Here is a 23,593-nt window from a genome sequence, read left to right on the forward strand (position 1 = left end):
TGTGAGACTCCTCAACCACTACTAGATCTAACAACCAGTTTACAAGAAGGAGGAGGAACGGGTTAAATGGCAAGACCAGAGAACTGCCTATAAAGGGCCCCGTGTCTTGATCAGAGAAATTGCAAGGAAGGAGAACAAGAAGGAACAATCTAAGATGAGAAAGGAAGGAAAGAAAGAAAGAAAGAAAGAAAGAAAGAAAGAAAGAAAGAAAGAAAGAAGAAAGAAAGAAAGAAAGAAAGAAAGAAAGAAAGAAAGAAAGAAAGAAAGAAAAGGATTTAAGAGACACATCAACCAAGTGCAACATATGGACATATGTACATATGATGGGTATTGGGCAACCTGAGCTCTTTGGTCATGTCTGGGATTTGCTCTGCAAAAACCTGGTGGGCCTGGGAGGGAGCCAGGAAAGTCTTGCTGAAACAAGGGTGGCCGCGTAGTGGCAACCGTCGGAGCAGAATGGCAGGCTTTGAAGGGGTTCATCCTCCAATTTTCTTTATTTTTACATCTATTTGAATTTTTCCATGCTGAAAATATTTTTTTCCCCTAAGCTCTTTTCTGACCAAATCAAATGTTAGGAGGTGTGGGTTTCGACCCTGGGGCCAGGGGACCCCGCCCCTCACCTCACCCCTCTCCCTTAGGGAAGGACACCTGGTCACCAGCAGTACCTCCACGGGGTAGCTCTAACACTCACTTTTGTGTGACCTCTGCGGAGCACACTTCTGTGAACGAAAGTCATGGGGAGCAAGGGGATAGACCTAAACACCTGCTCACTGTTTATTAATTCATAATGTGAAATGTGACTACCGAGTTCTTACTATCTAGTAGGTTCCCGGGGCAGGAAGCCTATTATAAACAGAATACCCCAAACTTTCCATTGCGGGAGCCCAAAATCTAACTCACCGTCAACCTTGACCCCTTCCTTTTTTCCACCTACTCAGAGCCCCATGTTTAGATCTTCCTATCTTTTAATGATCTCTTGATTCCTTACACTTTGCTCCACTTTCTTTATTCCACCCTGGTCCACTCTCATTCTGTCTGTTGGCTTCTTCACAAGCCTGTTACTTAACATCTCAAAATCAATTCTCCGCGTTGCATCTTCTAGAATACAGACCTACCGGGTCTGTTCCCATGGCGGCAAAGCCATGCACCTTGTCTGCTCACCACACCCCACCCCACCCCACCCCACTCTACCCTGATCTCTTCTTCCCCTTTGGTTACTAGACTTCAGATATGCTAGCTTCCTTTCTGGTCAATGAACACACACTGGCCACCTTCCAACCTAAGAACCTTTGCACTTGCTCTGCCTCGGCCTGGAAAGTACTTTTCCCGCAGCATCTCCACATGGCTGACTCCTCTTCATTCTGTTTGTTCCGGGACCTTGGAAAATTTTGCAAAAAACAGGTCCTGGGTTTTGCTCCCTTTCACTGGATGACAGTGCTTTCTTTGTGAATAGTCAGATTTGATAAACTGTCACTGGGGGAGCTTGTTCTGAAGACCTGGGCTTCCCATTCCTAGGAAAAAAATCATGTGAGTTATAGGCAGACGGAGGCAACCTTCAGTCCTTGCATCTTATATGTGTGCTCAGAATTATTTCCGTGTTCCCTGTGCTGACTTCTGTATTTCCCATGGTGGAGAGCACATGGAGCCCCCCTCATTGGACTTAGGACGTCAACATTATCACTGTATTGAAGGTCTCATGCTGGTGAAGGTCACCTCAAGGATGAGAAGCAGTTGGGTCCACTGTATTTTGCCTGTCTCTCCCCTCCTGAGGTGGGGGAGGTTTGAAAATATTTTCAGGACTTTAAAACAGTTCGACAATTGGAGAACCTCCCCTACACACCTGAGAGCTCAGAAACCCGTGCAGGGAATATTTCATTACCATCCAAAATTTTAGGAGTAAAAAAATAAGAGACTTGGCTGAATCTTACCCTTTATACAAATAATTCCTCTGAAAAGTCTAAAATATTTTGTTTTTTAGTTTACGAGTTTTGGTGACCACATAGTCTCCGTTATGAGATTAAGGCTGTATTGCCTTAATCTTAAAGAGGTGGTTTAATGTGAAAATGTCACTGCATAGTTTCAGTATATAGGAGTTCAACATGTAGGGACCATCAGTCCTAGAAAACATTCCTTCTTTTTATAAAGCAACTTAATGCCTTAATGATACTACTACAGAAGACCCAGAAGGAAAACAGAAAGGGTTGTCATTTAAAACCTTTTATTTAAATTAAAAAAAAAAAAAAAAAAGGGATCCCTGGGTGGCGCAGCGGTTTGGCGCCTGCCTTTGGCCCAGGGCGCGATCCTGGAGACCCGGAATCGAATCCCACATCGGGCTCCCGGTGCATGGAGCCTGCTTCTCCCTTTGCCTATGTCTCTGCCTCTCCCTCTCTCTCTGTGACTATCATAAATAAAAAAGAATAAAAATAATAAAACCTTTTACTTTAAATAACTTGAATTACTGAAAAAATGCAAAAATAATATAGAGGGGCACCTGGCTGGCTCAGTCCCTAAAGGATGTGACTGTTTATCTGGGGTCGTGAGTTCAAGCCCCAGATGGGTAGAAGGCTTACTTATAAAAATAGATATAAATATAAATACATAATAAAGAGAATTCCCATGTGCCTTCAGGACAATGTTCAATGTTCATTTTATTATTGCCTCTCTTTCTATCTCTACAGACACACATGTATTTTTCTAAACCATTTGAGAGTAAATTGCAGACATAATGGTCCTTCACTCCTATTTCAGGAGTGTATTTTCTAGTAAGAAAATACATTCTCTTCCCTAAAGGCGGAATTATCAAAAATCTGGAAATTAACACTGATAATACTGAAGCCTAAACTAGAGACCTTATTCCCAATTTGCCAAGTGTTCCACTAATGTCCTTTGCAATAAAAGAGAAGAAGGTCTTTGGGTTTCTTTTTCTCGTCCCAGGTTCATGATATTTCTCATCAAATATGTCACAGGTCTTTATAAAGTCTCCCTAAATCTGGAAGAGTTCTTCCAGTCTTCCTCTTTCGTGACCTTGAGCAAACGTCTCTTTGCTCTTTGAGCTGCATTTTTACGCACTGGTTTAGAAAAAAGGAAATTATATTGGGGTCCTCAAATAGAGAAATGCGTTTCCTCTCAATTTTGATGTTTCCTACAACAAAGTTTAAGAATAAATGACTCGGGATCCCTGGGTGGCTCAGCGGTGTGGCGCCTGCCTTTGGCCCAGGGCCTGATCCTGGAGACCTTGGGTCATAGTCCCACATCGGGCTCCCTGCATGGAGCCAGTTTGTCTCTGCCCCCCTGTCTCTCTGATGAATGAATAAATAAAATCTTAAAAAACAAACAAACAAACAAAAAACTCCAGGAAGGTAGTGAGCCTTCTGTCTTGTCAAGAACAGGAGCCCAGCACTTGCATAAATATTTGTTGCACGAAATTAGAAATCCCCCCACCCCCGCCCCCCCCGGCCGGAGCTCGGCCAGAAAGCACTGCGAGGCAGAGGAGGCAGGGAGGGAGATGATCTGGAAGCCGGGCTGACGAGAACTTTCCGTTCTGCAAGGATCTCAGATCTCGCAGCCGGGGCCCCAAGGTCACCGAGGACACCGACAGGCAGAGCTTCTGGGATGCAGCTGGGCGAAGTCAGGGAGGGAAGGAAATCCCAGCAGAGACTGCAGCCTGGCCTCCCCCGGGGCGGCAGGGTTGCGCGCCCTCAGCCGGTCACCTGCCCCCTTCCCCACACGCGCCCCTCAGCCACGCAGAGGGCTGGCCATTTTCTGCTCTCTGCCATTCCCCCCACCAAACGGAGCAAAGTCGTCTGGGGACTCGCGGCGGGGGTCAGAGGATCAGGGAAGGTTCCGGTCCCGGGTCCTGTGACGGCCTGGGGCTCCGTAATCATCTAAGGAGTGATGGCCGGACGACGCAGGGACATCCACCTCCCGAGAGAGACAGACACAGACACAGACACAGACAGACGCAGAGACCCGGCCTTAGACCCGGCGGCGCCCTCACGCCGGCAAGGGCGGGACCGCTGTCTCACGAGAGCACCGCCGGCGGAGGGTCTTTCCGGACCACGCCCCCCGCAGCCGAGCCCTGGCTTGCGTCATGGCCCGGGGCCGCCGCCGCCGCTCGAGAATGGACTGCTCTCGCGAGATTTGCCGAGATCCCGCCGCAACGCCGGTGGACGCGGTTGCCAAGGCAACTGGGCGGTGTCAGCGCGAGCGGGAAGGAGGCGTCGGTAGAATTTTTGCGTGCGGGCCTGCGAGGCTTGAGCAGAGGGCGTTTCCCGAGCCTTGAGCCCCGCCGAGCGCGGCCTCCGCTCCCGTCGGTTCCCCTGCGCCGGCGGGGCCATGGGGCGGATCTCGGGGCTCGTACCCTCTCGCTTCCTGACGCTTCTGGCGCATCTAGTGGTCGTCATCACCTTGTTCTGGTCGCGGGTAAGACCCACGGCCACCCCCCTCTCGCCCCCTCCCGCCCCCACCGGATCCCTACGTTGGGGTGCTCCCAGCCCCCCATGCCCCTTCCCCAGGGCCGTACGTGGAGGGTCCTCCCATACCCTGTGACCCCAGTGCTGCCCCGCAGCCCGCCCCTCTTTCACTTTGTTCCTCTTTGCCCTGCTCCCCAGGACAGCAACGTCCAGGCCTGCCTGCCTCTCACGTTCACCCCGGAGGAGTATGAGCAGCAGGACATTCAGTGAGCACGTGGGGTGGGGGCGGGGTTCGGGCTCAGAAGTCAGCAGCAGCGGGAGTGGAGGGGTCTTTGACGAAGTCCAGAGGGCCCGAGCCCGCCTCCTTCCTCTCTGCAGGCTGGTGGCAGCGCTCTCTGTCACGCTGGGCCTCTTTGCCGTGGAGCTAGCCGGTTTCTTCTCAGGAGTTTCCATGTTCAACAGCACCCAGAGCCTCATCTGTATCCTTTTATGCACAGGCCATTGTTTCCCTCCTAGGTGGGGAGCTACCTAACTAGGCTTTTCTGGCGCAATGGTGTGTGCTCTGGCGGGCAGTCTGTCCAGTTGATAGATCATCTTAGGTAGTGTGGAAGACTTAATACGATCTTCAATCGTTTGTTAAGCTCCCCGCGATGCACCAGATGCTGGAGATCCCAAAAGGGAGTAAAACAGTTTTGTACCTCGAGGAAGAGGCAGAGACACAGACATCTGTAATTCACTGTGAGAAGCACTGTGCTAAGGGCGTGCGCCAAGATTTGAAGCTCTATAGAAACTCAGACAGCAAAATGAATACAGAAATAAAGACAAATGAGGAGGATGAATCAGGGAAGGCTCTTGATGCTTGAACTGTAGACGGGGAGGACCAGGGTGCTGCATGGTGATTCCAGCGGCGTATCAAGTCACTGTGAGCATTCTTGTGTGCCTGGGTTGTATGGGGAGCCAGGTCCTGGACCTGAATGGTCCAGGCTAGCCCCTGGATACCGGGGTTTGGGTAGCCTGGGGTCCCAGCGCTGCAGGCCCAGCCCTGGTCTCTATTCACACGGTTCTTCTTCTTTTTATTTTATTTTTTTAAGATATTTATTTATTTATTTATTTGACAGAGAGAGAGAGACAGAAAGACAGGGGGAGAGAGAGCACAAGCAGCAGGAGCAGCAGGCAGAGGAAGAGGGAGAAGCAGACACCAAACTCCATCCCAGGACTCTGGGATCATGACCTGAGCAGAAGGCAGACACTTCACTGCCTGAGCCACTCAGGCGCCCCTCACATGGCTGTCCTTAAATTTAGAAGTCAGGGTTGCTGGTTCTGGCCTTTGCAGCGTGGCGAGGGAGCAATAAGGGAACCTGAGTTGCAGGTGTCAGTCCCAGCAATGGCCTTTCCTGGCTCATCACTACTTATTCTACCTATTGAACTGAAGGCTTTCCTTGACTCTGGTGCATTCTGAAGCCATTGCAGCTCACTGTAGTGCCTCGGTGGCCCTATCCTTTTTCATATTCGAACGTTGGGAGTGCACCACTTACTGGTATATTTTTGTCTTCTGCAGGTACGGTAGCATCCAATGTTTGGGGATGGGGGAGGAAGGTTTACTCAATCTGAAGGTTCTTCTCCACCCCCCACCCCCCACCCCCACTACCCGGGCCTTTACTCCATGTCCATGCAGAAGAAACCAGACCCACTCCACATCCTGTAGTCCCTTGAAGTCCCCCTCTCCCACACTTTGAGGGTGGAGTCTGTAGTTTGGGAATGTGGGTCATTTTCTTGGAAGGAGCCTTGAACCCATCACCTTCTGTCCGCAGTGCCCTCCCAGCTGTCACCGAAATGGCATTATTCGTCAGTGTCTTCGGGCTGAAAAAGAAACCTTTCTGATACCTTCCTGACGCGAGCACAGGGATGAAGGCTGGAGGAGCAGGGGACCACTCAGCATTGCCAGAACAAGGAAGGCAGTCTACAGTCCTCCCTCTGACCCTGCAGTTGGAAGATGTCAGTGTTCGCGTTAGGCTAATTATCACTCCAACCTGCGATGATCATCGTTTTATTTAGTGCTTTGTAATAAAATATATTTTAGAGTCAGATCAAGACTTACAAAACTTTTAGGGGAGTCCTGGGGTAGCCACACTACTTGGAGAAACGGAAGGCTCTCTTCCAGCCTTGCAGACTGTAAAAAAAAATCAGAGGTATCGCTTTTATTTTGGTTATTACGGTAGCGTCTGGCGGAAGGGGGTGGGCGGGGATATGTAAATATCCAGCGGCGTCCGCGGTTAGCGTGCCAAGCTCTGGAGTGGAGCATTCTGGGAGACATTGGTTTATGTTTTTATGCAGCCAAATGGGGGGGGGAATGTTTTTTAATATCTGCAAAACATATAGCAATAGAGATGGCAGATCCTAGATAGCCGCAGGTTGCTGGGGCTAGCGTGCTCTTTACTCGCCCTAGCCGATAGCGGCATGGTGTGCCCTGAGTAAGGAAGGCGCACGGACACCTGCCATCGTCAGGTAGGATAATCCTTACCTGTTCCTCCTTCGGGAGGGCAGCTCGGAACATGATGATTGGAGCTCGCATGATTCGTGATTAGCGTCTCTGCGTAGCCGGGACTTGCAACACCCCGGCTGCTCCTATCTGATTCTCCCTGACGATCTTCTCTTTCATATTTGTGTGAACGGGCAGATTTCAGCGGCTCCTGGGGCGGAGGGGTTGTTCGCGCTTTCGTCGCCGTTGCAGGTGGGACCTCTGCAGGGGGTGGGGCTGCGCGTGTTTGGATTTCACGGTCTCGATTCACTACAGAGAAGCCGTGTGTCCGGCACGAAGCCGTGTGTTCGCCGCAGAGGCTCTTGCCCCTGTCCTAGGGTGGATGTTCCCAAAGACCTGTTGTCCAGGAAGGCTCAGTGTCTGTCCCCAAAGCTGCTCTCTATAGTTTCACTCCCACCGGGTGGAGCCCAGGGCATCCTAAGCTGACTTCCAAGGACAGGCATTTTGGGGAGGCCCTTCCCTTCACGCCTGTCCCTTCTGGCAGCCCTTTATCCTGGGCATTTATTCAATGAATATTTACTGAGCATTGAAGTATATGCAGAGCATCCGGGAAGGTACTGAGGGAATAGTTGTGACTCTGATCCAAGTTCAGCCTCAGCCAGCACGGATCCTGTGACTCATGGAGAGGAGCAAGAAGCGCTTTTCCCCTACTCCCAGAGGCACTGAGCAGCACACTGTGGGAAGAACTACCACGGAGACTTCCAGATGCCCTGGTCTAGGGAATCTTTTGCCCCGGGTGACAGGACTGGTGCTCCTGGAGGAGCAGTCTGCGTTAGGTCAGATTGTGCCTGAGGCCAGGAAGGTGGACATTTGGAGCCCGGCCAAGGTTATGGGTTCAGGAAAATCCCATCCCCCCACCCCGCTAGTGGTGTGGTTCACTGATTTCTGAAAGCCAGCTTGTTTTTCAGAAACACTGTGGGCTAGTTGGATAACAGCTATTATCAGAAATTATGCAAACATTATACTTAAAAACAGAGGTAATACTCAAACTCATTACTTCCTGATTCCTTTTTCTTGTTTCTTTTTTTAAGTTTGTTAGGAATTTTATTTTATTTTTTATTGAGTATAGTTGATGCGCAATAGTCCATTAGTTTCAGGTTCCTGATTATCTTCTACATTTTACTATAATGTGCTAATAGTAAATAGTATTATTTACTATTTGAGCTTATTTACATTTATCATATTTGTATAGTGGGAGTGCTATATAATAATGGGCTACTACTTGTGTGTATCTCTTCGCAACTTATAGACATCAATTTGGGATTTTGAATTTGGCCCTGGTAGGAGTATTTACAGAAATTGGCGAACGCGTGCATCAGGCTTTGTTGTCTAGATTTAAGAAGACAATGGAGAAAATGTTAATAATGCATATTAAATTTTAAAATGTCTTGCCTGGGCAGCCCCAGTGGCGCAGCGGTTTAGCGCTACCTGCAGCCCGGGGTTTGATCCTGGGGACCCTGGATCGAGTCCCATGTTGGGCTCCCTGCATGGAGCTTCCTCCCTCTCCCTCTGCCTGTGCTTCTGCCTCTCTCTCTCTCTCTCTCTCTCTCTCTCTCTCTCTCTCTCTTTCTGTGTCTCTATGAATAAATAAAATAAATAAAATATTTTTAAAAAATAAAATGTCCTGCCTGTAACCATTACATTGTGAATAGCACACAAAATGGAAGATATATTGCCCTGGCGGTTGAACATTATTGTCAGATTCAGCAAAGAAGTCAGTCATTGAAGAAAGAGTGAAGTCTCTGATTTTATTTTTTAAATTGTTTTTTTAAATTTTTTTTTTATTTACTTATGATAGTCACAGAGAGAGAGAGAGAGGAGAGAGAGAGGCAGGCTCCATGCACTGGGAGCCCGATGTGGGATTTGATCCCGGGTCTCCAGGATCGCGCCCCGAGCCAAAGGCAGGCGCCAAACCGCTGCGCCACCCAGGGATCCCTATTTTTTAAATTGTTGATTTAATTTCTAAACTGTCAGAAGTAACATACCATGAGAGCATACTCTCAGTGTTTCATTTTTGTCTTCCTCAAAAATATAAATAAAAGTATCAACCAGCATTCATACTGGAGCTACTCCTGTGGTTGGGACACAACTCCATCTATGAAGTCATGAAAGCAAAAGTGGAATTTACAATAAACAATATTGTCTTTTATTATTACTTGTAAATTCTGTTACACATCCTTTGTATCAGTAAGATAATAAACACGCACATACATAAGCTCATACTATTTCTGGAGAACTGGTTGTTTTGGGGGTTTCTTTAAGATTTTATTTATTTGACACAGAGAGAGAATGAGCACAATCGGGAGTAGCAGAGGGAGAGAAGGAGAAGCAGACTCCCCGCTCCCAGGACCCTGAGATCATGACCTAAGCTGAAGGCAGAGGCGTAACCGTAACCGGTTGAGCCACCCAGGTGCTCCCAGATAGCTAGTTAAACATTTATCAGCAGTTCCTGCCCCCACCATCCCAAGAAATGGCTCATCACCAATCCTTGTTTCTAAATCTGGAGGGCATTTCTCAGATTTTGGCATGATCTCTTTTCAGCATCTAATATGTTGACCACTCCTGCCTTTTTTTAAGATTTTATTTATTTATTAGACACACAGAGGCAGAGACACAGGCAGAGGGAGAAACAGGCTCCGTGCAGGGAACCTGACATGGGACTCAATCCCGGGACTCCAGGATCATGCCCTGGGCTGAAGGCGGCGCTAAACTGCTGAGCCACCAGGGCTGCCCTACTCCTGCCTTTTGAAATTTGTTCTCTGGCCTCTGAAAAATAGTTCCCCTCCTTCACCTCCCACTCTTCTGGCTGCTTCTCAGGCTTGTGTAATATTGACTGTGCTTACAGCTGGTCAGTCCCTGGGGACATGCTACTGGGTTGCTTCCTGCCCTTGCCCCTTATGTGTTCCTGAACGCTGCTCTCTGGATAGCTTCACCTGCCTTTTGTCCATGTAAACGCCGCTGGTTTCCAAGCATTGGCTCTCTTACATGAGCCCTTGTCCAGGGCACAGCCTATGGGAACAAGCTGTGGAGTCCATCCTGGGTTCATCCTGTTCTTGGCTGTGTGATTGGCAATGGGTCACTTAACTTCTCTGTGCATAGCTCCCTTCACCCACACTCCAGAAGTAGGTACTATGAGCACTTCAACTATCCGTCTCTTAGTCAACACCAGAGGCTTTGCCAACTAGCATCAGAAGTGGGCTTTCATTTTATTGTGAAGTCAGTGGCTCATCAATCAGAATAAGCCAGTCCCAGGAGACAAATACTAGGGTAGTCCGAGTCCTACAGAGGGAAAGTAGAATGGTGGATGCTAGGGGCTGAGGGTAGGGGGTTGGGAGTTGTTGCAGGGGTAAGAGGGTTGCAGTTTTGCAAGATGAAAAGAGTCTTGGAGACCAGTTGTAAGACAATATGAACGTACTTTATGCTGTGAGCCACATGCCTCAAGATGGTTAAGATGGCAAATTTCATGGTATGTTACTTCTGACAGTTTAGAAATTAAATCAACAATTTAAAAAATAAAAACCCCAGTGGGGAAAAGAGAAATCTGTTAATAAAGGTTATTAAAAAACTAGTAGCCATCTGGGAAAAAGTATGGATCAGTACCTTACCACCACTATTACCGATAGATCAAAGGTCACAGTGCAAAAAAACACAAGCATAAGAGATCCGAAAGAAAACTTCCCATATCTTGACATGTCAGGCCTACAGAAAAGTTGCAAAATAGTACAGTTTCCTGAATACCCTTCCCCCAGCTCCTCCAAGTGTTAACATCTTGCATGGATGTGTCATGATTATGGGAACCAGGAAATTAGCTTGATGCGGCACTATGACCTCATCAACAGCTCTGATTTGAATTTTGCCAGCTTTCCCACTAATGCCCCCTTTCTGTTTCAGGCTCTAATCCAGGATTTCACATCACAGTACGAAAACAAAACAGAAGTCCTCAAAGAAAAGCCTGATGAATTCATTTATAAAAATGTATTATTTTTTAAAGATTTTATTTATTAGAGAGTACAAGCAAGGGGAGCTGCAGGCCGAAGGAGAGGGAGAAGCAGACTCCTCCTGAGCAGGGAGCCCCATGGGTGTGGGGCTGGATCCCAGGACCCTGGGATCATGACCTGAGCCGAAGGCAGAGACTTCATTGACTGAGCCACCCAGGCGCCCACCTGATGCATTTAAAAACATATTAAAAAGATAAAAAGTGGGACACCTGGGTGGCTCCGGGGATAAGTGCCTGCCTTCGGTCCAGGGTGTGATCCTGGAGTTTCAGTCTTGCATTGGGCTCCCCGCAGGAATCCTGCTTCTCCCTCTGCCTGTGTCTCTCATGAATACATAAAATCTTAAAAAAAAAAAAAAAAGATAAAAAGTATACATGATAAAGAATCATAGGCAAAAGCTAACAGATAAATGACAATCTAGGGAAAATATAATTCATATTGCAGAGAAAGGGCTAATTTTGAAACATGAAAGTCTACAAATCTATAAGAAACATACCAACAATCCAATAATAAAGGCACAGAAGAATTGTATGCATATTTCACAGGAAAGGAAATGAAAGGACTCTCAAATATATGATGCCTAAACTCATTCACCATAAGAGAAACGCAAATCATGTTTATCTTATATTTGTAACCCTCAAAAAGTTTCATTAAGAGTTAAAGAGAGTCATCTGGGTGGCTCTGTTGGTTAAGCGTCTGCCTTTGGCTCAGGTCATGATCTCAGGGTCCTGGGATAGAGGCCCACATTGGGCTCCCTACTGGGGGCATCTGCTCCTCTCCTCTCCCTTCCTGCCTCCCTTATACTCCCTCCCCCTAACCCCTGTTGGAGCTATCACTCTTTCTCTCTCTCAAAGAAAGAAAGAAAGAAAATCCTAAAAAAAAAAAAAAGTTGAGGGTATGGGTTTAAGGAAACAGGTCTCACCTGTTGGTTGGTGGGAGTAAAAATGGGTCATGTACCCACAGTGCCCAATTTTGCAAAGGCCACAAAAATCCAAAGCAATCAAAACCACAAACACTCATGCCCTTTTGACCTAGGATTTTCACTACTAGGAATTAGCCCTGCATATTGACACATAGGTGAAATGGGAACATGCAGATTGTTCTTTGCAGCTTGGCTTGAGTTGGCAAAAGTAGGCCTGTCAACAGGAGATTGGTTGAATTATGTTACAGTGTCAAGAGGGGTTAAGAGGGGTCTGTCTCGGTGGGAGGAGCATGGGACTCTTGATCTCAGGGTCATGACTTTAAGACCCCCTGGGAGTGCAGTTTACTTAAATAAAGAGAAAACTTAAAACAAAAACAATATCCAAGATCCATTAAGTGACAAAAGGACCTTGTGGGATGGTTCCTATGGTTTGCCTCCATCTGTGTAGAAAGTGGAAGTGGAAGCCATCTGCACTGCACTTGCACTGAGTCTAGAAGGAGGCCAAGGTTATGGAAGATTGGTGTTGAGGGCAGAAGCTGGGGGGATGGGGAGTCGGGACAGGAGGGAGACCTTCTCCAGATGCTCTTTTAAACTTTTGGAGTTTTGAAGCACATGTATTATTTAAAAAGACAAAACTGGGGATCCCTGGGTGGCTTGGTGGTTTAGCGCCTGCCTTCGGCCCAAGGCATGATCCTGGATTCCCCGGGATTGAGTCCCACATCAGGCTCCCCGAAGGGAAGCCTGTTTCTCCCTCTGCCTGTGTCTCTGCCTCTCTCTCAGGAATAAATAAATAAAATCTTTAAAAAAATAAAAAGACAAAACTGTAACATTTGAATGTGAGCCCATAGCATACAGCATCCGATGTTTCCTGTCTGGAAATGAAGCTAAGTCAGAGTCTCAAAGCTAGAGAGACAGATCCCTGATGACATCCTCTGAGTGTCTGTTAACTTAGACTTTCCAGTCAAGTTGCAATATGCGAGGCCTCAGCTTCTCCTCCTTGGTTTAAATCTGTTTGAGCAAATAAAAATAAATCTGTTTGAGCTGTGTTGGCAAGTGTCTTGATTGTTACTTCCATCAAAGATCGCCATGTGTGGGGTTTGTTGGTTTTTTTCCCCCAGCTTTATGAGGTCTAACCGACAGACATACTGTGTTTTGATGATCTTTCTTGTGTATTATTGTCGCTCCTGGTGCCAGCACGGAGCAAAGTGGAATGAAAGAGTCCTCAGTTTGCCAATGAGGAACATGAGGCCCAAGGAGAAAGCCATTACCTTCATCGGAAATGGAGAGCTGGGGCTAGAACCCTAGTCTCTAGCTGTCAGGCCAAATCAGTTGACTCAACTCAATCAGTCCTCATTGAGGGGCTCAGGTGGTAGAGCATGTAACGTTTGAGCTTGTGGTAGTGAGTTTGAGCCCCATGTTGGGTGTGAGATTACTGGGGGTAAAAAAAAGCCAACAAGTCTTCATTTAGCATCTTCTACCTCCCAGGCTCTGGACATGGTGTGTGAGATGGAGGAGGGGAAATAAGGATGATATGGGTTCTTCCTGAACCATGGAGTCTGGAGCTCCCCTACCACCCAGAGGAACCTGTTAACCCCAGTGAGTTTCTAATGAATAGAGGGTTGCAGAGTCAGGATTTGGGACCAGGAGATCTCCCAGGTCCGGAAAACTGTGATCTGCCTATGTCTTGGCTTACCCACATTGGGCTCTGGCACCTGGCTTTCCCACTACTCTGAGGCCCAGGCCTGTCCTGCAACTCTGACAAGAGCTGGCTCCCTGGCCACCCTGCCCGTAAATGGTCAGGGCTTCACCAGCTCAAACAGGGCTGTCCTCACAGGACAGGGGCATAGGGGGCACACAGGCCCTGCCTGAACCCCTTCTCCCCAAACAGGTGCCTAGGCACTCACCACTGGCAATCCATCTGACCGCTCTGCTGGGTTGGCGTTGAAAACATCCCCCCCTCCAAAAAAAGAAAGAAAGGAAAGAAAGAAAGAAAGAAAGAAAGAAAGAAAGAAAGAAAGGGAGGGAGGGAGGAAGGAAGAAAGAAAAGAAAGAAAGAAAGAGAGAAAGAAAGAAAAGAAAAAAGAAAAGAAAAGAAAACACACCTCACTGGGACACCTGGGTGGCTCAGCAGTTGAGCCTTTGGCTCAGGGTGTGATCCCGGGGTCCCTGGATCAAGTCCCGTATCAGGCTTCCTGTGAGGACCCTGCTCTGCCTCTGTGTGTGTGTGTGTCTCTTCTGAATAATTAGATTAAATATTTAAAAGGAAAAATAGAAAACACTCCTCACTGAAACTGTAGTCCACTGCTGTTCATTAGTCACACGCCTGCCTTGTTTCTGGCACTGTGCTTGGTACTTGTGTAGGGAGAACAGAAAAGGTACTGCTTTCTCAATGTCTGTTTTATACAAAACAAACAAAAAACACCTTTTAAAAGAGGTATTCTGTATGTGAAAGAAAGTAGATTACCAACTTAAAAAGACTCCACCAAGGCATTTCTCTGAGCCTCATTTTTCCCAAATACAAAATCAAGACCTCACATGGTCGTGATGGTCATGAGAGCTGGTTGATCATAGGATTTACAACAGCATTCCTAAGAGCACTGTTACAGGAGCAAAAGAATTGGAACCCTAAAAGCTGATATCTGAAGGACTAAACTGTGGTGAGCTTTCTGGCTAAATATGGAAATCGGCCATGAGCATTTGTCTTCCCTCCCCTCCAAAACTGAAATAAATTACAGGAGAGGAGTCAAAGATGGATAAATTGACAAGGACCAAGAGACCAGAGAGATAATAGTGGATGAGAGATTTCAACAAAGCTTTGGAGGCTGGATAGTGCCTGAAGGGGGGTGGCAGCACGAGCAAGGGCAGGGGGTATCAGGACAGGACATCCAGAGATCGTGGAGGTCACCGGATCCCTAGTCAAGGCCGTCAAGGCCAGGCTGAGAGCCCAGATCCAAAGTGTTGAGACTCTGGGGCCCCTGGGTGGCTCAGTCAGTGAAGCATCTGCCTTCGACTCAGGCCATGATCCTGGGGTCCTGGGATCCAGCACCGCATCCCATGGGGCTCCCTGTTCAGCGGGGAGCCTGTTTCTCTCTCTCCTCCTCCCCCTTACTCTGTTTGTGTTCTCTCTCAAATAAATAAATATCTTAAAACCAAACCAAACCACAAGTGTTGAGACTCTTGGTGCTCCCTCACCTCTCACACCTTAGTCCCACACACCATCCCCCACATCCCGATTTTCAGGGAGGCTTTTTTTTTTAAGGGATATTTATTTATTTTATTCATTAGAGACTCTGAGAGAGAGAGAGAGAGAGAGACAGAGAGACAGAGAGACAGAGACCCAGGCAGAGGGAGAAGCAGGCTCCCTACGGGGAGCCCCATCCCAGGATCCCAGGGTCATGACCTGAGCCCAAGGCGGATGCTACACCACTGAGCCCCCCAGGTGTCCTTTCAGGGAGGCTTTGGACTTGGAGATGGCAGGAGCAAAGACCGAGGCTTTGGAGGCTACAAACAGGAGCCTCAACCCTCTTTCCAGATTCTGCCCCTTCCATTTACAGGGAGGAGGGATGGAGAGTAGAGGATATGCTTCTCTCTGAACAGCCCCAGCAGAAAGCCTGCTACCTATCAACATTTCAGAGTCCCCGTGAAAAGCCTTCCACTGTCTTGCAGGAAAGCCAAGGGTCCGTGAATGTTCCCCCAACACACACACACACATCTTCTAATCAGCCTGTTGGTGCCACCGTAATAAAGCCAAGGAGCAGCACACCTGCAAAATGAAAAAGAGAATCCTCCCATGTATTAAAAAAAAATCCATAATTTAAAAAAAAAGTGGAACAGGGCCACCTGGGTGGCTCAGTCGGTTAAGATCCAGCTCTTCATTTTGGCTCAGGTCATGATATTGGTGTTGTGAGATTGAGCCCTGAGCTGGGCTCCACGCTGGGTGTGGAACCTGCCCAAGATTCTTTCCCTCTAACCCTCTCTCCCTACTTCTGCTCATTCTCTCTTTCTCTCAAAAAACGAAACAAAACAAAAAACCTGGAAGAGACTGAGAGAGATGGGGGGGGGCAAGAAAAAATAGCCTATAATTGGAAAGCTAAAAAAAAAAAAAGGAAGGGGCTTAATGCATATAGTCTGCGAGCATTTGCATTTTTAAAAAGAGAAAAGAAGTATCTATATCTTTCTGTCTCTGCACCAAGCATTCTGGAGGACTTAAAAACCTGGAGAGAGTAGCTGTGTTGCATAGGGGTCTGGGGGCAGCTCAGGAGGGTTGGCTGTGCATTCTTTTGAACCTTGGAATTTTCAGTTTTGATTGTGTAACCTATCACCTATTTTAAAACCTAATACTGGGATGCCTGGGTGGCTCAGTGGTTGAGCGTCTGCCTTTGGCTCAGGGTGATCCTGGAATCCTGGGATCGAGTCCCGCATTGGGCTCCCTGGAGGGAACGTGTCCTCCCTTTGCCTGTATCTCTGTGTCTGTCGTGAATAAATAAATATTAAAAAACAAATAAAATCTAATACTGAATAATGGAAATATAATTATTATCGTCAGAGAGATAAGAGAAGAAATTGCATTTTGGGGAAGGAAAAAAAAATCACAAAAACTGTTTTTTCCCTGCCAAAAGAAGAATACACAAAACTTTCTAGGGCATAAAACAAAAAGACAGATGAGTTGGGGGGTGGCCAAGGGAACCTCAGCTTTATGTCTAATGTTTTAATATTTTATAAGGGAGAATGCACTCACATTTTTTGTGTAATTAAAAAGCAGTCCATTGGCAATCCCTGTAAAGCACCTAGCACAGGGTAGGCTCCTGGGAGTTTGTTCTCCCTACAGGAGCCCAGGGCTGGGCAGGCAGCCCCGAAGTCTTCCAGAACTGGAGGGCTCAGCCAGAAGTCTCAGGGGTCACAAGGCTTGACAGCTGATTGGGATAGAGGTGGGGCAAGCCCCTGGGTCCCTGTTCCAGGCAGCACTCCCAAGGGCGTGCTCCTTCTGTTCCTAATTAGAAGGCCTTTTCCTTATAAGCATTGAGGGACACACGAGGTTTCTGAAATTAATTACTATGTGGTCAGGTTTGACTCCCGGATGGAGCAAGTTTATGAGTCAGTGTGAGAATGACCCAGCCCTGTTCCATCCCAACTTCTAAGTCAGCTGTTGTTGCTAGAAGAGGAAAACATAAAAGAAAACCTTTATTAAAGTTTTTCCCTGTGCCTCCCACATCCCAGGCACCAGAGGTGCTTGTTAGAAATGAACTTGGGCCCCCCTCCCCCATCTTTTGAATGAGCCTTGGGAGTGGAGCCCAGAGATTTGGTTTGCAGAACCCTCTGGAAATAGGCAAACACAGAAGCCACCATCTCAGTCTGCAAATATATTATTCTATTTTTCTTTAGTTCAGCTTCTATTTTGGGTCTCCATTCTACTGCTTGCAGAAAACATTACCTTACCCACTTCCAGGTGAACTGCCATCCCATGCCACCCCTTCTCCTGCCTCCACCATTGATCTAAATTTGGGGGAGCCCCTTAGCACTGCAGCATAGGTGGGGTGGCAGGGAGAGCTCTAGCTCTGAGCTATATTTTCCTGGGTCCTCACATCCATGGATCATCCATGCCCTTGTTTCCATGCTCCTGCTGCTACAGCCCCCAGGACCCCAATAATGATGTGCCAGCTTTGAAAGCCACACTCCACGACCTTGGCTTCCCAGATGTATTCTGATTTCTGTCCCTTCCATGTTCTCTTCACATAGCCATTGGGGAAAATGAAGATCCCTGCTAAAACAATGTCTAATGCCTTGTCTGGTCCTCCAGTAGCTTCTCCCCAGCTAGGGCCAGGGTAGCAGGGCAGGTGGGGGTGGGGGCTTTGCCTGTTTGTACCTCCTTCCTCGTGTTAGACCCAGACCCAGACACTGCAGCTTTTGAACTTAAAAGCCTGGAATTTGGTATCTTTGTTGTCGGGCTAGAAAATGGACTAGTCTAGGGGCCAAAAAGCAAAAGCTAGCACCCCATAGTGCCATCTGGGCCCTCAGACAAGCCACTCTTTTCTCCCTTTTCACATAGGCCAAGCCAGCCAGCCATTCTGTGCCAGAGTACACCAGGACCAAGGAAGTGGCTGCTCCCTGCAGGAGGAGGGAGCTGAGAGGATCTTATCTTAGATCTGCTGAGTCCCCACACCCAACACATGCTCCCTGTTCACTCACCTCCCCCAGACAACTGGGAAATGACACCTCTGGTGACAGAGCCAGTCCCCAGGCTTCTGCTGGGAGGGAGTGGGGCACTGCATGAGGGAGGCTCTCACACCAGAGGCCCTGGGAAGCCTGGGTGGGGGAGGGAAGAAGCTGGCTACTGTTTGTTTTCAAGAGGCCAAGACCACCAGCCTCCCTCTGCTCCCCTTCCAGGGATGGAAGGAGCACCCCTGCCCCAGAGCCATGATGCCTCCCCTAAGACACCTCCTTCTTCCCTTTTGAGGCTTGCTTTGACCGACCTCACAAGATAGCTGGCTCATCTGGTCCCATCTTGTCCCTGAAGAGCCAGGCCTGCTGGGGATGAGAGGACTGAGTGTGTGGAGCTGCTGTTTAAAAGATCTAAAGAGAGACCAGTCAGGGATGGAGGGGGAGTGGATAATCCTTTCCTACCAGGTTCCGGATCAAACCACTGAACATATATGTTAGTGCCTACAGTTGTAATACACGTGGAGTCCAGAGATAGGACAGGAACTGGCCAAGGCCACACCTATAAGGCTAATGCACATGTAAAGTAGTACCTTGTACCTGGCTACTGCAGGGGGTAGGCAGCCCTTGCCTACTGTTTTTCCCCTTGAAGAAGAAAAACAGAACGAAGAGAAAACCCCCAAAACCCCCCTCTGTCGCAGCCTGGGATCAGAAGCTGAGCTCTCCTTCTGTTGCCTGGGAGCGGCCCCAACTCTGGGGCAGAGCTGGGTTTTGGCCGGGTCCGCAGCCACCACGGCCACCACGTGAAGCAGCCGCATGGGACAGCCTAGTGCCCTTCTCTGTCGGCCTTAACCTTGCCCTACCTCGGTCAAGCACCTCTGGTCTGCGCCCCGGTTGGGTTGTGAGGAGCTCCCACACCCTGCAGTGGCTTGGTGGGGGCGGGGGGGGGCCTGCCTCTTCTGCTTTCCTTCACACCCCGAACTCAGCGGCCGGGGCCCCAAGGCCCCCAGGCCTCCCCTGAGCTGTCCACCTGCAGGGCTGGCGGAGGGGGAGGGGAGGGCCCCAGCTCCCGCCGCCGCTGGCCCACCGCAGCAGCAGGGGTCCCGGCAACCTGCACCTGCCCCTTCCCACGGCCCACCCCAGCCGGCTGCAAACGCTGGAGCTGGTCGCCGGCGCGCAGGCCGAGGCTTCGCGGGGGGGGGTGTGGGGGGTGCGCACTGGTTTGCGGGTTTCGCGGGTGCGGGAGGACGTAGCCTGGGGCTCACGGGCACCCTCGAGGCCGAAGGCGGGGGACGCAGAAGCGTGGGGCGGCCGTGAGGGCTGCGGCCGGATGCGCGGGGACGGCGGCTCCCCAAGCTGCGGCAGGTGGGGGGGCCGCCCCGCCGCCCGGCCGCGCCCCGCCCCCACCGCCCCGCGCCCGCCGCGCCCCGCCCCCGCCCGCAGTGCCCGGATGTGGGTGACGTGCGGCCGCCATCTTCCCGTCCCGGGCAGCCAGCGCCAGTCGGAGCCAGCGCGAGCCGCCGCCGCCGCCGCCGAGCCGTCCGCCTGCCGCCCCCGCCATGTGAGTCGGCCGCCCGCGCCCGCACCGGGCCTGCCCGCGCCGGCCGCCGCCCTTGGGAGCCGGTCCGGGGAGCGCCCGGGGTTCGGCCGGCGCCCCGAGGCCAGGCCGGCGCCCGTGACTGCGCGCGGGCGGCTGCAGAGAGCGCCGCGTCCCGGGCTGGCCGCGCGGGCGGAGGCCGCGGGAGGGAGCGGGCCCGCCGTCCGCCGCCCCTGGCCTCGCCGCCGCCCGTCATTGCGGGTCGACCCCGCACCTCGTCTTGGAGGTCGCCCTCATTTGACGGACGGGGAAACTGAGGCCCCGTCAGGAGGGGGGAGGGGGCCTGATTCAAGGTCACGCAGCTAGGCGGCGGTGGGGCCGGACGCCGCTCAGGGCTCCCCTCGGTGGCCTTCCTCCGGGGAAGGAGAAAGGGAGGGACGGATGGATGGACAGGAGGATGGGCGGAGCCCTGGCCGCGGGGCCGGCGGCTCCAGGCCTCGGGTCTTACTCCGTCCCTGCCCCTCAGGTCGGCTACCGCTGCCACCGCCCCCCCTGCCGCCCCGGCTGGGGAGGGAGGCCCCCCGGCGCCCCCTCCAAACCTCACCAGTAACAGGAGACTGCAGCAGACCCAGGCCCAGGTGGATGAGGTGAGTGTAGGGGTGTCAGGCGGCGGGAAGGACCCCGACGGTTGGCACCGGTGGGGAGGGGGCATCCTGTGTTGGAGATGCTGAGTTTATGAGTTTAGGGACAAAGACGTACCCTGCCCCTGCCCTGCTCAGCTTGCACTTGGAACGGCCTGGGGTGTTAGTCAGCCTTGATGGGCTGGGGCGTTTGGGTCCCGGCAGGTGTGGTCTGGCGACTGACAGGCTGCTTAGAGGGTGCTGCTCTGACATCTGAAATGTCTGGCTGTCAGCATGCCCCTGATGTGTGCTCCTTGCATGTCCCCAGGTGTGCTAGGGATGTTCTCTGTGTGTCCTTGGCATGTTAGCCAGGCAGCATCGGGGTGCATGTTCCCTCTGTGGGTGCATGGTTGAGGAGTGCCCTCACTGAGGTGGCGTTGGCACACCCCCTACCTCGTGGGCCCCTCCTTCAGGTGGTGGATATCATGAGGGTGAATGTGGACAAGGTCCTGGAGCGGGACCAGAAGCTGTCCGAGCTGGACGACCGTGCAGATGCACTCCAGGCAGGGGCCTCCCAGTTTGAAACAAGCGCAGCCAAGCTCAAGCGCAAATACTGGTGGAAAAACCTCAAGGTAAGGGTGGAGGCACCCAAGAGGGCTGGCATGAGAGCTGGTGGGTGACGAGGGTGTCATGGTCTGTGTCACTGACCCCCCCCCCTTTCTCGCCCCCAGATGATGATCATCTTGGGAGTGATTTGCGCCATCATCCTCATCATCATCATCGGTGAGTAGGGCAGGATTGGCTAGGGCCCTTTCTCTGGAGGGGTTTCCCCTTCTAGGTCTTGAAGGTCATTAACCTAGTTTTTACTATTCAGCAGAAAGTATATATAGCTGGCAGTGCAGCTCTGATTCATCTAGAGCCCCAAATCTTGCTGCACTTTGTTTGGTTCTAGGCAACTCTTGTTAAGATTTTTGGAAACAGGAAAGCTGGTGGATCAGCACTGCTCCCTTGAGGATCCTTTTTGGGCCTAAACCTAGCCTGGGAACCCTGGAATTGGGAAGTGGGAGAGCAGGCGAGGCCCAGGGGCTTGAGACATGGCTAGGAAGCCAAACACCCTACTGTTTGAGGGCTTGTGGGCCAGACACACAGATGATTGGAGTCTGTGGCCCCAGACTGTGGCCTCTACAACTGTGGAGTTGTAGAGACCTTGGAACCTACCAGCCCAGTCCGTTGCTTTACAGATGGAGAACCTAAGGCCAAGAGGGCTGGGGAGTGGGGAGGCTGGGAGCAGGGCCAGGCCTGACACACTGCTTTCTCTCTCTTTCTTTCTCCCCCCTCTCTCCTTCCTTCTCTTTCCCTCTCTACAGTTTACTTCAGCTCTTAAACCCCTGAGGAGCCCGCCCTGCCCAGAGAAGGGCCTCTCCCCATCTCCCCTCACCCCATCCCCAGCAGCTCCTCCACCTCTCAGCCATATCTTCCAGCCCCCTCCCCTGGATCCGCGTGTGTGTGTCCCCGTGTGTGTGCACCCCTGTAAATAGCCAGCTGTTATTTATACATATATAATATTATATATATTTGGTCTGTTTGTAGTTTTATTACTAGAAGATTTTTCCGGTTGTCCTTAACACCCCTTCCTGAGGTTCCCATCTCTTTTCTCTTTTCCTCCTTCCCCTTCCGTCTCTTCCTGACCAGCCCTGAATCCCTTCATTTGCATCTGCTATGCAATAGTCCCTATTCCTCTTTTCCTTCCCTTGGATTTAGCAGATCCTTCCTCCTACCCTGGCCTTCTCCATACCTCCACTCCCTACAAAAAAAAAACAAAAAAACAAACAAACAAACAAACAACTGTCCAGGCCTCCCTGGGTGCATCTGCATCTTTGGGAGGCCCTGAGACTGGCCCCACTTGGTCCTAAGAATCCCAAGGTCTTCTGGGAGCTTCCAGCATGTTAATTAGCATTCATTTACATACTGACATCCCTTTTGGTTTCCTCTTTTTTTGTTTCATTACTCTTCATTCTTTGAACCCGCGTTTCTTTTTTACTGAGGAGTTAGTCCCCATGGTCCTTGTATCAGTCTTTCATTTGCATGACATTACTTGCAGGTGGTGGGAGCCTGGGCTTTTGGGGAGCCAGGCCCTTCTGGCCCCCAGAATCACCCCCTCCTGGCCCCTCTAGTCTGGTTTGCCTCCCTATCCCCATTTCCCAAACCTCTTGTCCCTTCCTCCCCCATCCCCCAGCTGGTGTGTAAGTGTCTTGGAGTTCAGTGTGTCATGATGGACCAATAGTTTTGCCACTTGGAGTCTCTCCCCACATTCCTGCTCCCCAGTTTTCATGTGGGGCACTCAACTGACATTCCCATGGGGTCTCCCTCCCTCCCATCCTCCTGATCTGCCTCCTCCTCCTCCCATCAGGAGAGTTTGGGGGTTGGCCACAATCTGACTCTTTGGGAGAGATGGCTGCCAGTGTGTGGGGGGTCATCACTGCCTTGGGGAGGAGTGGGGCAGGGCAGAGAATCCCCCCAATTCCTGCCTGAAATCTGGCCCCACCCTTGCTGGGGGTTGGACTGAAAACTCCCCTCCCCAATTTGAGGGGGTGTTGCTCCCATCACTGCCCAGCTCCTCTGACTGCCCCCCTGAATTCAGGGCGGGGGTACTAGTCACTGCCAATGTGTGTATGGGACTTGCTGGAAGATGGGGATTCTCGCCCCTCTCCAGGGCAGTTGAGCCCAGAGAGTTGTCTTCTCCTTAGGTGAAGTGATAGAGGAAGGGTCTAATGTCTTTAAATGGCACAATTTTAGGGGTCTGAGGGTGCAGTCCCTTAACCTGGAGGGGACCCCCCCAAACTCTTTCTTCCCCCCACACTCAAGGTTTCTGTATGGAGGGGGAGCAGGGAGATCTAAGCTGTGGTGTGAAAGGGTAGGGAGAGATGCTGGGGGTGGGGGTGCTGTGTTCTATACCCCCCCATATTATCCCAGTGTCCCCTGCCCCCCTTCCCTCCCCTCCCCCCATGCCCCCAATTCTGTGACGCATCCAGATTGTGAAAATGTACAATAAATGTGTAATGAGTAACCAGTTGGTGTGTGTGCTGAGACCTTTTCTTAACCAGTGGGAAGGGTACAGGATCTGCAGGTCTAACAGGAAAGTTGAGAAGATAACATTCAAAATGGACTGAGCTTTGCTGGAGGGCCTGACCTTGGGCAGAGCCAAGTGTGATTCCCAAAGTGGCCACGGGTGGGCATCAGGCGCTGCTGGAGGAAGTGTCCTTGATTGCCTGGGTCAGCCTGGTGAACCTTGAGACTCCAGCTTCCCAACTTCCCTGGTTTCTCTTCTCTGGAGGCATGCTCTTGCGCTTTATGGCTCCCTCTCTACCCCTTGATTTAATTCCCAGATGCTCTGCAGTTGCTCCCGGGGTCA

General features: G+C 50.6%; 2 protein-coding genes and 1 non-coding gene across 3 annotated transcripts; all 3 read left to right on the forward strand.

Moving 5' to 3' along the window:
• Positions 1-4,202: 4,202 nt before the first annotated feature.
• Positions 4,203-6,497, forward strand: TMEM107 (transmembrane protein 107). Its single transcript, XM_055305922.1, has 5 exons — positions 4,203-4,422; positions 4,611-4,678; positions 4,791-4,891; positions 5,874-5,970; positions 6,224-6,497. Exons 1-5 carry the CDS (start codon positions 4,336-4,338, stop codon positions 6,291-6,293), a joined length of 423 nt encoding a protein of 140 aa, XP_055161897.1. The 5' UTR covers positions 4,203-4,335; the 3' UTR covers positions 6,294-6,497.
• Positions 6,498-6,910: 413 nt separating this feature from the next.
• On the forward strand, positions 6,911-7,046 carry LOC129497971 (U8 small nucleolar RNA). Its single transcript, XR_008662019.1, has one exon. It is a non-coding gene; the product is annotated as a U8 small nucleolar RNA (small nucleolar RNA).
• Positions 7,047-19,489: 12,443 nt separating this feature from the next.
• Positions 19,490-23,252, forward strand: VAMP2 (vesicle associated membrane protein 2). The gene is made up of 5 exons (XM_055305923.1): positions 19,490-19,585; positions 20,088-20,208; positions 20,655-20,813; positions 20,913-20,964; positions 21,549-23,252. Coding segments are annotated over exons 1-5 (351 nt in total). The 5' UTR covers positions 19,490-19,583; the 3' UTR covers positions 21,566-23,252.
• The last annotated feature ends 341 nt before the right edge of the window (positions 23,253-23,593 follow it).

This window comes from Nyctereutes procyonoides, unplaced genomic scaffold, assembly GCF_905146905.1.
Source record: "Nyctereutes procyonoides isolate TBG_1078 unplaced genomic scaffold, NYPRO_anot_genome, whole genome shotgun sequence".
In the NCBI taxonomy this organism is placed as follows: domain Eukaryota; kingdom Metazoa; phylum Chordata; class Mammalia; order Carnivora; family Canidae; genus Nyctereutes; species Nyctereutes procyonoides.

What these genes read in the sequence shown, in the direction of transcription:
- TMEM107 (XM_055305922.1), top strand. Translation starts at nt 4,336, where the DNA reads ATGGGGCGGATCTCGGGGCTCGTACCCTCTCGCTTCCTGACGCTTCTG. An exon ending in TCACCTTGTTCTGGTCGCGG is followed by an intron (nt 4,423 to 4,610) that starts GTAAGACCCACG and finishes CCTGCTCCCCAG; the next exon opens with GACAGCAACGTCCAGGCCTG. An exon ending in TATATTTTTGTCTTCTGCAG is followed by an intron (nt 5,971 to 6,223) that starts GTACGGTAGCAT and finishes TTCTGTCCGCAG; the next exon opens with TGCCCTCCCAGCTGTCACCG.
- VAMP2 (XM_055305923.1), top strand. An exon ending in CCCAGGCCCAGGTGGATGAG is followed by an intron (nt 20,209 to 20,654) that starts GTGAGTGTAGGG and finishes CCCCTCCTTCAG; the next exon opens with GTGGTGGATATCATGAGGGT. An exon ending in ACTGGTGGAAAAACCTCAAG is followed by an intron (nt 20,814 to 20,912) that starts GTAAGGGTGGAG and finishes TCTCGCCCCCAG; the next exon opens with ATGATGATCATCTTGGGAGT.